General features: G+C 30.5%; 2 protein-coding genes and 1 long non-coding RNA gene across 3 annotated transcripts in view; all 3 read left to right on the plus strand.

The window, feature by feature from the left end:
• The window catches only part of LOC143074149 (uncharacterized), a 638,429-nt gene that overhangs the window by 167,290 nt on the left and 457,065 nt on the right, over window positions 1-14,074 (plus strand). The window lies entirely within an intron of this gene.
• The window catches only part of LOC143076429 (uncharacterized), a 376,981-nt gene that overhangs the window by 146,939 nt on the left and 215,968 nt on the right, over window positions 1-14,074 (plus strand). Inside the window, exon 4 of the mRNA XM_076252206.1 lies at window positions 358-402. Within this exon, the coding sequence (XP_076108321.1) occupies window positions 358-402 (45 nt within the window). The remainder of the gene's footprint in view (window positions 1-357; window positions 403-14,074) is intronic.
• Window positions 9,085-12,963, plus strand: LOC143076426 (uncharacterized). Its single transcript, XR_012978642.1, has 5 exons — window positions 9,085-9,365; window positions 9,432-9,635; window positions 10,230-10,280; window positions 10,677-10,727; window positions 11,340-12,963. It is a non-coding gene; the product is annotated as an uncharacterized LOC143076426 (long non-coding RNA).

The following is a 14,074-nucleotide window of genomic DNA, read 5'->3' on the forward strand; positions in this document are numbered from 1 at the left end:
TCAAAGTAAGCTATTAAAGGCACTAAAATGACAAATGTGAAACAACTCTAACAAGACAACTAACAGCCTGATCTATGTATGTACAGCAAAAAATGACAATCACTGAATTACAGGCTCCTGACTTGGGGCATGAACATACATAATGTGGCGAGGTTAAACATGTGTACCGGTGTTTAAACCCTCCCCTAAATTGGGACAGTGATGAAACAGTACAAAACAAGAACAAACTATAGACATCAGTTAAAAGGGCTTATCATCTCATTTTTATTAACTCACCAGATTGATACAAAGCACAAAAGACAACAAGTTCAAATCTGAGAGTACCATGTACATAATTTGTTGTTTTTATTTTTTTAGATATTCAGATGAATCATGATGAAGTTATTCCTAAACATATACTTGGTAAGTTTATTGATGTAGGACATTGGAACATTACTTAATCGTTTAACTCAGCATCTTTAGTTCATATAACTGGAAAATACAATGTGTGGATTGATAATTGCAAGTATCGAGGATAAAATCGCTATATTGTTTTCACTTTGTCCATCTATAAACTTTTTTAAATGCAATTATTCCAAAAGTATTGCTCAAAAATATATACAAGCTTGTTCAATTGTTGTACATTATACATTGTCATGATTGTTATATATGTAGACAGTTTATATTATAAATGCAAAATTTTGAGGAACATCTTTTAAGCTACCATTTAATTGATAAACAAGTATATCATGTATATTGTGCCATTCTAAATTGGTTCTGAGTGTCCAAATTATCTGTTGGTTGCCATTTTCAGTTTTTAAATTTGCTTCTTAAGTATGACTTGAAATTCTGCCTTATTTTCTGGTGTAACAATTCATTTGTTGGTCTCAATTTTCAAGAATAATGCTAAAATATGTAAACATTCAAAGTTCTTAGAATTTAAAAAAAGGCCCTCAGTGGATAAGTGGTCTAAGTATTTCAAGTATAGTTTTACTAACCTGTCATCACTGAGGTTGTAAGTTTGAACCTTAAACGTGTAAGATGTGCTGGACTCTAATCTAACATGTCTTAATTCACTAGGATTGTCAATTTTCCTGTCAACGGTCAAAATTTTCTGAGCACTCCAGTTTCCTCCACTAATAAAACGGGACCACCACGAAATATCCAAAAGTACTGAAAGGGGAGTTAAACTACTGATCAATTATCAAATAATTAAAAAAAAATAATTTTGATTGCCAATGAGACAATTCTCCACTAGAGACCAAAATGACACGGAAATGCAAAGCCAATACCGCACAGTCAGCTTTATAAGGCCCCGAAATGACAATTCAAACGAGAAAACTAACGGCCTAATTTATGTACAAAAAAATGAACAAAAACCAAATATGTAACACACAAACAAACAACAACCACTGAATTACACATGTTACAGACTTCTGACTTGGGACAGGCACATGCCCCCCTAACCTGGGACAGTGATGTCACAGTACAACATAAGAACGAACTATAGAAATCAGTTGAAAGAGAACTAATCAGATTGATAAAAATACAAATACTACAAACACAAGTGGACGTGGCTGGGTACTTTTACATCCAACCAACACAAAGACACTAATTACAGATCTTAGAGTACTGGCAGTTACTGACAGCTAGTTCAAAGCCACTAACAACTTATAAAAAAAGACAATTATAATATGAAGGTAGAATATGATGTCATGAACTGATACTTGGTGTCAACAAATGTTTTGTTTTCCTTCCATTTTCACACTATCTGTTGGTTGCCATTTCACAATGGAATAATTTTTAGTTTAATACAACAAAAAATTTGTTAGGCACTCAATTTTAAGTATAAAAAAAGAAGATGTGGTATGATTGCCAATGAGACAACTGTCTATCAGAGACCAAAATGACACAGACATTAACATCTATAGGTTACCGTACAACCTTCAACAATGAGCTAAGCCCATGTCGCATAGTCAGCTATAAAAAGTCCCGATATGTCAATGTAAAACGATTAAAACGAGAAAACTAAAGGCCCTATTTATATGAAAAATGAACAAAATACACATATGTAACAAATAAACAAACGACAACCACTGAATTACACTCTCCTGGCGTTGGACAGACACAGACATACATAATATGGCGGGGTTTAACATGTTAAAGGGATCCAAACCCTCCTCCTAACCTGGGGCAGTGGTATAACAGTACAACATAAGCTTTGCTTGTAACATGAAATTAAACTAAAAGAAAATGATTCGCTTTTTTTTGCATCAGTATTTATCATTTGTTTCTATGACACAAAAAAAATGTGCAAGCGGTGTAAGTTTTCTAGTTTGTATTTATCAACTTCTTTTAAGAGATCTGGGACACTGACTTGAAAATACACAGAAAATGAGTGCTTTGGAAGAATAAACTATTCTTATTAATTTTATGACAAAAACTTTAAACAAACATAGTATATGTAGTGTGAACACATAGAAGTTACTACAAAACATGAAAAATGTCACAACAATGATTAATAATAACATACTTGTCACGATAGAGTATTTTTCTTAAAGGGTAATACCATCAATGATATTCCCTATTAGTCTTTGTTTAGCTGGCATTTAACAATATGTTTTAAGTAAAGAAATTTTATCATTTCATTTAAAGTTAATTTCACATCCAATATTTTATGGAAATATTCTTTATAAAGCTCAAAAATATCAGTATATTTCTCAGAAGCTAACAAAACCTTTAAATAGACTTATTAAGAAGGTATATAGTTTAGATACCGTTATCATTTATTTAACATGTTTAAGATTACATATTTTGGCGTTAATATTGATTCACTTGTAGCATGTATAGGGTCTTTGTATCTGAACTAAACACATTTATTTAAATTAACCAGTTGTTGGCATGACACGGGTTATGTTCTTCTCATATATGTTATGATGGTATGATACTAAACCCCTCACGGAAAGGATTGTGCCTGATATTCATATGATGAAGACATAATCTTTCAATCAGTTTAATTGAAGTCTGGAGCTGGCATGTCAGTTAACTGCTAGTAGTCTGATGTTATTTATGTATAATTGTCATTTTGTTTAATTTCTTTGGTTACATCTACTGACATCCGACTCGGACTTCTCTTGAACTGAATTTTAATGTGCGTATGGTTATGCATTTACTTTTCTGCATTGGCTAGAGGTGTACGGGAGGGTTGAGATCTCATAAACATGTTTAACCCCGCCACACTTTTCGACCTGTCCCAAGTCAGGAGCCTCTGGCCTTTGTTAGTCTTGTATTATTTTAACTTTTAGTTTCTTGTGTACACTTTGGAGTTTACTATGGCGTTCATTATCATTGAACTAGTATATATATTTGTTATGGGGCCAGCTGAAGGACGTGTGAGGTGCGGGAATTTCTCGCTGCATTGAAGACCTGTTGGTGACCTTCTGCTGTTATCTTCTCTATGGTTGGGTTGTTGTCTCTTTGACACATTCCTCATTTCCATTCTCAATTTTACACAGTATCTTAAGTTTTAAAAATATTTTATTAGGGCCCCGCCTTTAGGTAGGTCGCCCTATAGTAATCACTCTGTCCGTCCGTCCGTCCATCCGTCCGTAACACTTTAACTTTGTGTCCGCTCCATATCTAGAGAACCATTATGATTTCATACTTTATACTTAACATGTTTATTAACCACCACCAGAGGGCGTGTCATGATGTATGTACAACTTCCTAGGTCAAAGGTCAAGGTAAAAAAACTTTGGTTTCAGTTGACACCCTGTGTCCTGTGGTGAAGATCGTGTCCGCTCTATATCTTGAGAACCGTTATGATTTCAAAGTTTATACTTGACATGTATATGAACCAACACCAGAGGGTGTGTCATAATTTATGAACGACTGCCTAGGGCAAAGGTCAAGGTCAAAAACTTTGGTTTCAGTTGACAACCCCATGTCCTATGGTAAAGATTGTGTCCGCTCTATATCTTGAAAAACCGTTATCATTTTAAAGTTTATACCTGAAATGTATATAAACCAATATCAGAGGGTATGTCATAATTTATGTACAACTTCCTAGGTCAAAGGTCAAGATCAAAAACTTTGGTTTCAGTTGACAACCCAATGTCCTATGGTAAAGATCGTGTCTGCTCTATATCTTGAAAAACCGTTATCATTTTAAAGTTTATACCTGAAATGTATATAAACCAATATCAGAGGGTATGTCATAATTTATGTACAACTTCCTAGGTCAAAGGTCAAGATCAAAAACTTTGGTTTCAGTTGAAAACCCAATGTCCTATGGTAAAGATCGTGTCTGCTCTATATCTTGAGAACCGTTATAATTTCAAAGTTTATACTTGACATGTATATAAACCAACACCAAAGGGTGTGTCATAATTTATGTGCAACTTCCTAGGTCAAAGATCAATGTCAAAAACTTTGGTTTCAGTTGACAACCCCATGTCCTATGGTAAAGATTGTGTCCGCTCTATATCTTGAAAAAGCGTTATCATTTTAAAGTTTATACCTGAAATGTATATAAACCAATATCAGAGGGTATGTCATAATTTATGTACAACTTCCTAGGTCAAAGGTCAAGATCAAAAACTTTGGTTTCAGTTGACAACCCAATGTCCTATGGTAAAGATCGTGTCTGCTCTATATCTTGAGAACCGTTATAATTTCAAAGTTTATACTTGACATGTATATAAACCAACACCAAAGGGTGTGTCATAATTTATGTCCAACTTCCTAGGTCAAAGGTCAATGTCAAAAACTTTGGTTTCAGTTGACAACCCCATGTCCTATGGTAAAGATCGTGTCCGCTCTATATCTTGAGAACCGTTATCATTTTAAAGTTTATACTTGACATGTTTATAAACCAACACCAAAGGGTGTGTCATAATTTATTTACAACTTCCTAGGTTAAAGGTCAAGGTCAAAAACTTTGATTTCAGTTGACAAACCCATGTCATATGGTAAAGATACAATTTTTTAACGCACATTATTCACAGCGGGGCCCACAGAGATGGCTCCCATCTCAATGATATCTAGTTGGAACACTGAATAAAACAAAATACATGAAATATGGTGCTTCAAAACAAACAATAAACATGAACATGACGAAACTGGATGTCACATACTTTATATTTGTTTTATTACACCTTGAAATTTGAACTTTAGATTTAAATAGTTAATTTATTGAATTTCATATTTTTCAGAGCAGTTCAAAAGACGCTTGGAACAGTGGAAAAGGGATGATCAACAGTTTGTTAGCACTGAAGCAGAGAAACATGTAATGCAAAAAGTTTTAGAACAAAGTTCAGTAACTCTGGTTGGAAATTCTGGCACTGGAAAAAGTTTTCTTTCTAAACACATTGCCCTCATGATGTCGAAGCATGGCTATACTGTTATTCCATGCACTAAACCAAAAGATATTGGAAAATGGTTTAAACATGGGCAGAAAACATTGTTTGTCTTTGATGATGTCTGTGGCAGATATACTGTTAATCAACAAATTTACAACGACTGGAAACAAAGACTTGATTACATAATATCTCTTCTCGAAGACAAATGTTGTAAAATTATCTCTACATGTAGATTGGAGGTTTACAAAGATGAACTATTTAGCAATCTCTCTATTTTTAAAATGTGTAACATTGATTTAAGTTCAAAAGAATTCAAACTTAGTGCTGCTGAAAAATATGCTTTAGCTGAAGTGTACTTTAAGGAAAATACTGATGAAGTAAAGGAATTGTCAGGAAAATATGACTTTTTCCCACTGTTATGTAGCTTATATCATAAACAGAACCTCCAGAAGAATGTAAGCGTTACCTCTTTTTTAAGCAATCCTTTTGAAGTTTTCAAAGATCAACTTGTACACATGTATGGAGAAAGTGATGCTGGTAAGATGCAGTATTGTAGCTTAGTCTTTTGTGTCATGTTTAACAACACATTAACAGAAGAAAACTTGTCACCAAAAGATAAGAAGATAGGAGCAATGATAGAAGATTTACTAGAAGAATGTGAACTGAATAAAGGAACATCCATCAAACGTTTAAAGAAATCCCTGGAAACACTTGAAGGTACATATGTGGTCAAGGAGGATAATAATTACAAAATAATCCATGATAAATTGTTTGATTTCCTGGCTAAATACTTCGGGGAGAAGATGATACAGATTTTCATTGATCATGCTAATACTGGTTTCATTAGAGAAAGATTTCTTTGGAAGATAACAGAGAACATGGGCACAGAAATAGAGTTTGTAATAAGAATACCTGATAAATATATAAATAGATATATAGGTAGGTTACTGACAGACTGGGAGAACGGTTACGTTTACAGTGTATGTCAAAACAGAAACATGAATTCTACAACATTTACTGAAAACTTGGTAACTCATTTAGACCAACTTGATCTATCAAAGCAACATGAACTTGTTTCTACTAAAGATATTCACAGTAAAGATATAGCACTATCTGGAAGTTGTTATATGGGTACAGTTGACCTCATTAAATGGTTGATAAGTAGGAATAGTGACATTAATTATTGTAGAGAGGACGGTTACTTTCCTTTATTATGGGCAAGTCAGCAAGGACATGTTGATGTTGTTAAAGAACTGTTACAACATTCAGCTGATGTCAATAAATGTACCAATAATGATGCATCACCTTTATATATAGCAAGTGAGAATGGACATGTTGATGTTGTTAAAGAACTGTTACAACATTCAGCTGATGTCAATAAATGTACCAATAATGATGCATCACCTTTATGTATAGCAAGTCAGAATGGACATGTTGATGTTGTTAAAGAACTGTTACAACATTCAACTGATGTCAATAAATGTACCAATAATAATACATCACCTCTGTATAAAGCAAGTGAGAATGGACATGTTGATGTTGTTAAAGAATTGTTGCAACATTCAGCTGATGTCAACAAATGTATAAATAATGGAGTATCTCCTCTGTGGCAAGCAAGTCAGGAAGGACATGTTGATGTTGTTATAGAACTGTTACAACATTCAGCTGATGTTAATAAGTGTAGGAATGATGGCACCCCACCATTACAGATTGCTTGTTACACCAACATGATAGATGTTGTACGTGTACTTCTTCAGTGTGATGATGTTGATATTGATCTTTGTGATGATGATGGACGTTCCTCACTTTATATAGCAAGTCAGGAAGGACAGGTTGATGTTGTTAAAGAACTGTTACAACATTCAGCTGATGTCAATAAATGTACCAATAATGATGCATCACCTTTATGTATAGCAAGTAAGAATGGACATGTTGATGTTGTTAAAGAACTGTTACAACATTCAGCTGATGTCAATAAATGTACCAATAATGATACATCACCTCTGTATAAAGCAAGTGGGAATGGACATGTTGATGTTGTTAAAGAATTGTTGCAACATTCAGCTGATGTCAACAAATGTATAAATAATGGAGTATCTCCTCTGTGGCAAGCAAGTCAGGAAGGACATGTTGATGTTGTTATAGAACTGTTACAACATTCAGCTGATGTTAATAAGTGTAGGAATGATGGCACCCCACCATTACAGATTGCTTGTTACACCAACATGATAGATGTTGTACGTGTACTTCTTCAGTGTGATGATGTTGATATTGATCTCTGTGATGATGATGGATATTCTTCACTTTATATAGCAAGTCAGAATGGACATGTTGATGTTGTTAAAGAACTGTTACAACATTCAGCTAATGTCAATAAATGTAACAATAATGATTCATCACCTCTGTATATAGCAAGTCAGGATGGACATGTTAATGTTGTTAAAGAACTTTTACAACATTCAGCTGATGTCAATAAGTGTAGTAATGATGGCATATCACCACTGTCTATAGCAAGTCATAATGGACATGTTAATGTTGTTAAAGAACTGTTACAACATTCAGCTGATGTCAATAAGTGTAGGAATGGCGGCATCTCACCATTACATATTGCTTGTTACTACAACAGGATAGAGGTTGTACGTGTACTTCTTCAGTGTGATGATGTTGATATTGATCTTTGTGATGATAATGGATGTTCCTCACTTTATATAGCAAGTCAGAAAGGACATGTTGATGTTGTTAAAGAACTGATACAACATTCAGCTGATGTCAATAAGTGTGACTTTAAAGGTAAAAATGCTCTCAGTGTAGCACAGGAGAAAGGACATATAGAAATATAATCATTGTTAAAGGGAAAAGGATTAAATCAACTTTTATGTCAAAATGATCAATTCCAGTGAAAGTGGCAAAGGATGTTTTTTTTTATTGTTAGAATTTGGACATTTTCATACGTTAAATTTCATTTATACAAATCCCTCATATAGCATGTATAGCTGAAATTAGTTTATAGTTTGAAGTATTGGCACTAGTCAATACATTGTACTTCCATTAACCGTTAGCTGTTTTGTTTTTGTTTTTCTTAATTGTATTTTTAGGTTGTTAAGTTGCTGTCTATATTAATAAAACCCTTTTTATGCATATATACAAATCTTGTCTTTCTTTCCATGATTATAAGTAATGGTAACAATAGTGCTGAAAGTGGCGTTATACACCAATCAATCAAATCATACCTCCATGACTATAAGTAATGATATCGTTTTTTAACCTGAAGATGATACATAATGAGAAGTAGGTCACTATAACTGTAAAGGTCAAAATTAGAGAAAAAGTAGTTCTATCTGAGTTATATTTTATTATCATGATAACAATGTAGTTTTATTTTAAAGCTAAGTTCCAACTGTTATTTTGTATTCCTTTGTTATGTAATACTGGTAAATTCCTTTTTTTATATTCATGTTATATCAATGGTCAAGTATTTAAATGTTTCATGTTAAACTACCCATATAAGTCTTAAAACAGATACATGTACCACTTAATTTAAGTTTTCATAATGATTTCTAATAGAGGTATATTTTCTTATTGTTAGTAATACAACATGTATATATATCTGTTAGGATAGTTTTAGTAAGTTCATTTAAAAAAAACATTATATCAGTTGTGGCTATTTAATATACTTACACATTTCTATAGGTATATATTATGTATACTTACACATTTCTATAGGTATATATTATGTATACTTACACATTTCTATAGGTATATATTATGTATACTTACACATTTCTATAGGTATATATTATGTATACTTACACATTTCTATAGGTATATATTATATCAGTTGTAGCTACTTAATATACTTACACATTTCTATAGGTATATTTTATATCAGTTGTAGCTACTTAATATACTTACACATTTCTATAGGTATATATTATATCAGTTGTAGCTACTTAATATACTTACACATTTCTATAGGTATATATTATGTCAGTTGTAGCTACTTAATATACTTACACATTTCTATAGGTATATATTATGTATACTTACACATTTCTATAGGTATATATTATGTATACTTACACATTTCTATAGGTATATATTATATCAGTTGTAGCTACTTAATATACTTACACATTTCTATAGGTATATATTATGTCAGTTGTAGCTACTTAATATACTTACACATTTCTATAGGTATATATTATGTCAGTTGTAGCTACTTAATATACTTACACATTTCTATAGGTATATATTATATCAGTTGTAGCTACTTAATATACTTACACATTTCTATAGGTATATATTATGTATACTTACACATGTCTATAGGTATATATTATGTATACTTACACATTTCAATAGGTAAATATTATGTATACTTACACATTTCTATAGGTATATATTATGTATACTTACACATTTTTATAGGTATATATTATGTATACTTACACATTTCTATAGGTATATATTATGTATACTTACACATTTCTATAGGTAAATATTATGTATACTTACACATTTCTATAGGTATATATTATGTATACTTTCACATGTCTATAGGTAAATATTATGTATACTTACACATTTCTATAGGTAAATATTATGTATACTTACACATTTCTATAGGTATATATTATGTATACTTACACATTTCTATAGGTATATATTATGTATACTTACACATTTCTATAGGTAAATATTATGTATACTTACACATGTCTATAGGTAAATATTATGTATACCTACACATGTCTATAGGTATATATTATGTATACTTACACATTTCTATAGGTATATATTATGTATACTTACACATGTCTATAGGTATATATTATGTATACTTACACATTTCTATAGGTATATATTATGTATACTTACACATTTCTATAGGTATATATTATATCAGTTGTAGCTACTTAATATACTTACACATTTCTATAGGTAAATATTATGTATACTTACACATTTCTATAGGTATATATTATGTATACTTACACATGTCTATAGGTAAATATTATGTATACTTACACATTTCTATAGGTAAATATTATGTATACTTACACATTTCTATAGGTATATATTATGTATACTTACACATTTCTATAGGTATATATTATGTATACTTACACATTTCTATAGGTAAATATTATGTATACTTACACATGTCTATAGGTAAATATTATGTATACCTACACATGTCTATAGGTATATATTATGTATACTTACACATTTCTATAGGTATATATTATGTATACTTACACATGTCTATAGGTATATATTATGTATACTTACACATTTCTATAGGTATATATTATGTATACTTACACATTTCTATAGGTATATATTATATCAGTTGTAGCTACTTAATATACTTACACATTTCTATAGGTATATATTATGTCAGTTGTAGCTACTTAATATACTTACACATTTCTATAGGTATATATTATGTCAGTTGTAGCTACTTAATATACTTACACATTTCTATAGGTATATATTATATCAGTTGTAGCTACTTAATATACTTACACATTTCTATAGGTATATATTATGTATACTTACACATGTCTATAGGTATATATTATGTATACTTACACATTTCAATAGGTAAATATTATGTATACTTACACATTTCTATAGGTATATATGTATACTTACACATGTCTATAGGTAAATATTATGTATACTTACACATGTCTATAGGTAAATATTATGTATACCTACACATGTCTATAGGTATATATTATGTATACTTACACATTTCTATAGGTATATATTATGTATACTTACACATGTCTATAGGTATATATTATGTATACTTACACATTTCTATAGGTATATATTATGTATACTTACACATGTCTATAGGTATATATTATGTATACTTACACATTTCTATAGGTATATATTATGTATACTTACACATGTCTATAGGTATATATTATGTATACTTACACATGTCTATAGGTATATATTATGTATACTTACACATTTCTATAGGTATATATTATACATTTAAAAAGAAATATAACGAAGTAGAATGTTCAAAAGAAGGACCGAAAAAATATGTATGATGCAAATATAACAAAGTTTTAACATACAAACAGATATTCTAAATTTTATTATTTGAGAATGGAAATGTTGTAGAAATTTAAATAAATAAACAACATAAAAGAATGAAAAAAAGGAAATAAAGATAATGTTCTGATAAATATTTTTTAAGAATTTTCGGTTTTGAGTTTTCCTTGAAGTTCGTATAATTTTGTTAATCTACTATAATTTTTTTTTTCATAAATTTAAAAATTCCAAATGAATAAATCAGAATATTTGAATTTAATCTGTAAATTTAGAATAGTGAATCATGTTTATGTATTATATTAGCCAGTTATATATTTTGGCTGAGTGTTACCTGTATCAAATATAGATGAAAGGCTTTGGTAATTTTGATGTATTTTAGACCAAAAGATGTATATACATGTATATGTTGTGTACAAGTTGTAATGTTGTACACATTATAATTTGTACAGATATTTTGTACAAGTTATCAGTGTTTTGTGAACTGCTTAACACAAATAGACGATTCAAGCACAGTCTTTTGTTTCGCATATTTCTGTCATACTTTCACAAGTTCAGGATACAATTTAATACTAAGCATTGATACAAAAAATATTATAAGACCACACAAATGACTTTTAATGGATATCAGGAGAAAAATAAAATGTAAATTTAAAGCATTCAGATATTCTCATTTACAGTTGGGTTGAAGTATATAAATTTGAATTTAAAACATTAAACTAGTGCATTTTAGAAGATAAAACTGTATCACTTGGTACAAGAAGGTGTGTGTCAAAAAACTTATAACTTGTACAAAAACTCTGTACAAATTATAATTTGTATTAACTTATATCTTATACACAACATATACATTTATTCCATAGTGTGTATATATTATTTTTTCTTTAGAATATTTTTATGAGCGTTTTAATGATTTACTGTATTTAAATAGTGAAAAAGTAAAGATTTTGAAGTTTTGTATATTTTTACCTCAAAAGAAAGAAAAGGCACTAACATCTTATAAATAAAGTACATGTATATGGGCTTTGCTCATTGTTGAAGGCCGTACGGTGACCTATAGTTGTTAATGTCTGTGTCATTTTGATATCTTGTGGAGATTAGTCTCATTGGCAATCATACCACATCTTCTTTTTTTATGTATAGTACATGTATTTTAGATCTATATAATTACCAAAACGATTTATTCCATTTGGTCATATTTCTGAATGATGATGTTAATGAGAATTCAATGCTAGTAGACAAGAAGCTGAAAATAATTGAAATGTTTATTTATTTTGACACATTCTAAGAAATTGTCAAAGCAAAACAAAAATAAATAGACATTTATAGTATATTGTTTTTTGAGGAGTGCTCATTTATAAATTGCTGTATTATTGTATTTGGAGTCTTTAAAGAACAGTGGATCATGAGAATGTGTTTATATTCTCTATAGAAGATAGAACTTTCATACACTGTAAATGAATTACAGCCTCAATAAACCAAATAATTTCTTACTTTTTGTAGTTTGTCATATTAACTTATACTTTCTAATAAACTTATATACGTATGACTGAATTTTATGTTTTGGAGGGTGGGCATTAAGTGTTATCCTTGTCCGTCCGTCCGTCCGTCCATCCGTACGTCCCAAAATTGGTTTCCGTTCTGTAACCTGAGTTTGCCTCTTCTAAACGTTATGAAACTTATATGCAATGCTTATTATAACTGTTCTAGAGTGCTGCCCTTTTATAAATAAAGAAAAATACAAAATATTTAGATTTCGTTCTCTAACTTACAAAATGTTAGTTTGCCTCAAATAATGTATGCAATTAACACACAATGCTTATTATCACAAAATACAGATCAAGTTTGAATATTGATGTCGTCACTTTAATCATTCTCGAGGTATGCCCCTTTATAAATGGAAAAAATGCTAAAATTTTCATTCCTATCTCTAACTTTAGTTGACTCAACTAAATTTTGATGAAATTTATACACAATGCTTATTACAACAAAACAACTATCAAGTTGCATGTTTGTGGCGTCACTTCAACCATTCGAGTTAAGATCTTTTATCAATGGAAAAATGGCTAAAACAGTATTTTCCGTTTTGTAACTTGAATTTTCCTCACCCAAACATTATTAAACCTTATTACTTATGACCACAAAACTCAAATAAAGTACACATTTGGCAAGCGTCACTTTTCAGTTCTCGAGGAATGTCCCTTTTTAATATTGTATGCAAGCGGGGACATAATCTGTGTTTATGGGGACACATTCTCCATTTCTTTTATATAAATCAAAACGAATGAATCATTTCAATACTTACCATATATAATGTATATATTTCACAACATTATCCCTGAATAATCTTCTCAATGTATTTAAAAAAGAAACAAAAAATCTACAACACAAACTTGCAATCCACACTTTTTCCTGTAAGAGACAACAGCCATCACACATACAAATGGCAAAAACGGCCATCGCAAATACAAGAGGAGAAAATGGCCGTTGAACATAAAACAATACAAAATGGCAATTATACATACAACCGTTGAAAACGACCATAACACATCAAACAAAATGGGGCGGTTATTCACACATCAGACCAGAGAAATTAACCATTTCAAATACAAAATTATAATATGGGCATTACACATATAAAAAGACAATACGGTCATTAC

This window comes from Mytilus galloprovincialis, chromosome 5 (genome assembly GCF_965363235.1).
Source record: "Mytilus galloprovincialis chromosome 5, xbMytGall1.hap1.1, whole genome shotgun sequence".
NCBI lineage: Eukaryota > Metazoa > Mollusca > Bivalvia > Mytilida > Mytilidae > Mytilus > Mytilus galloprovincialis.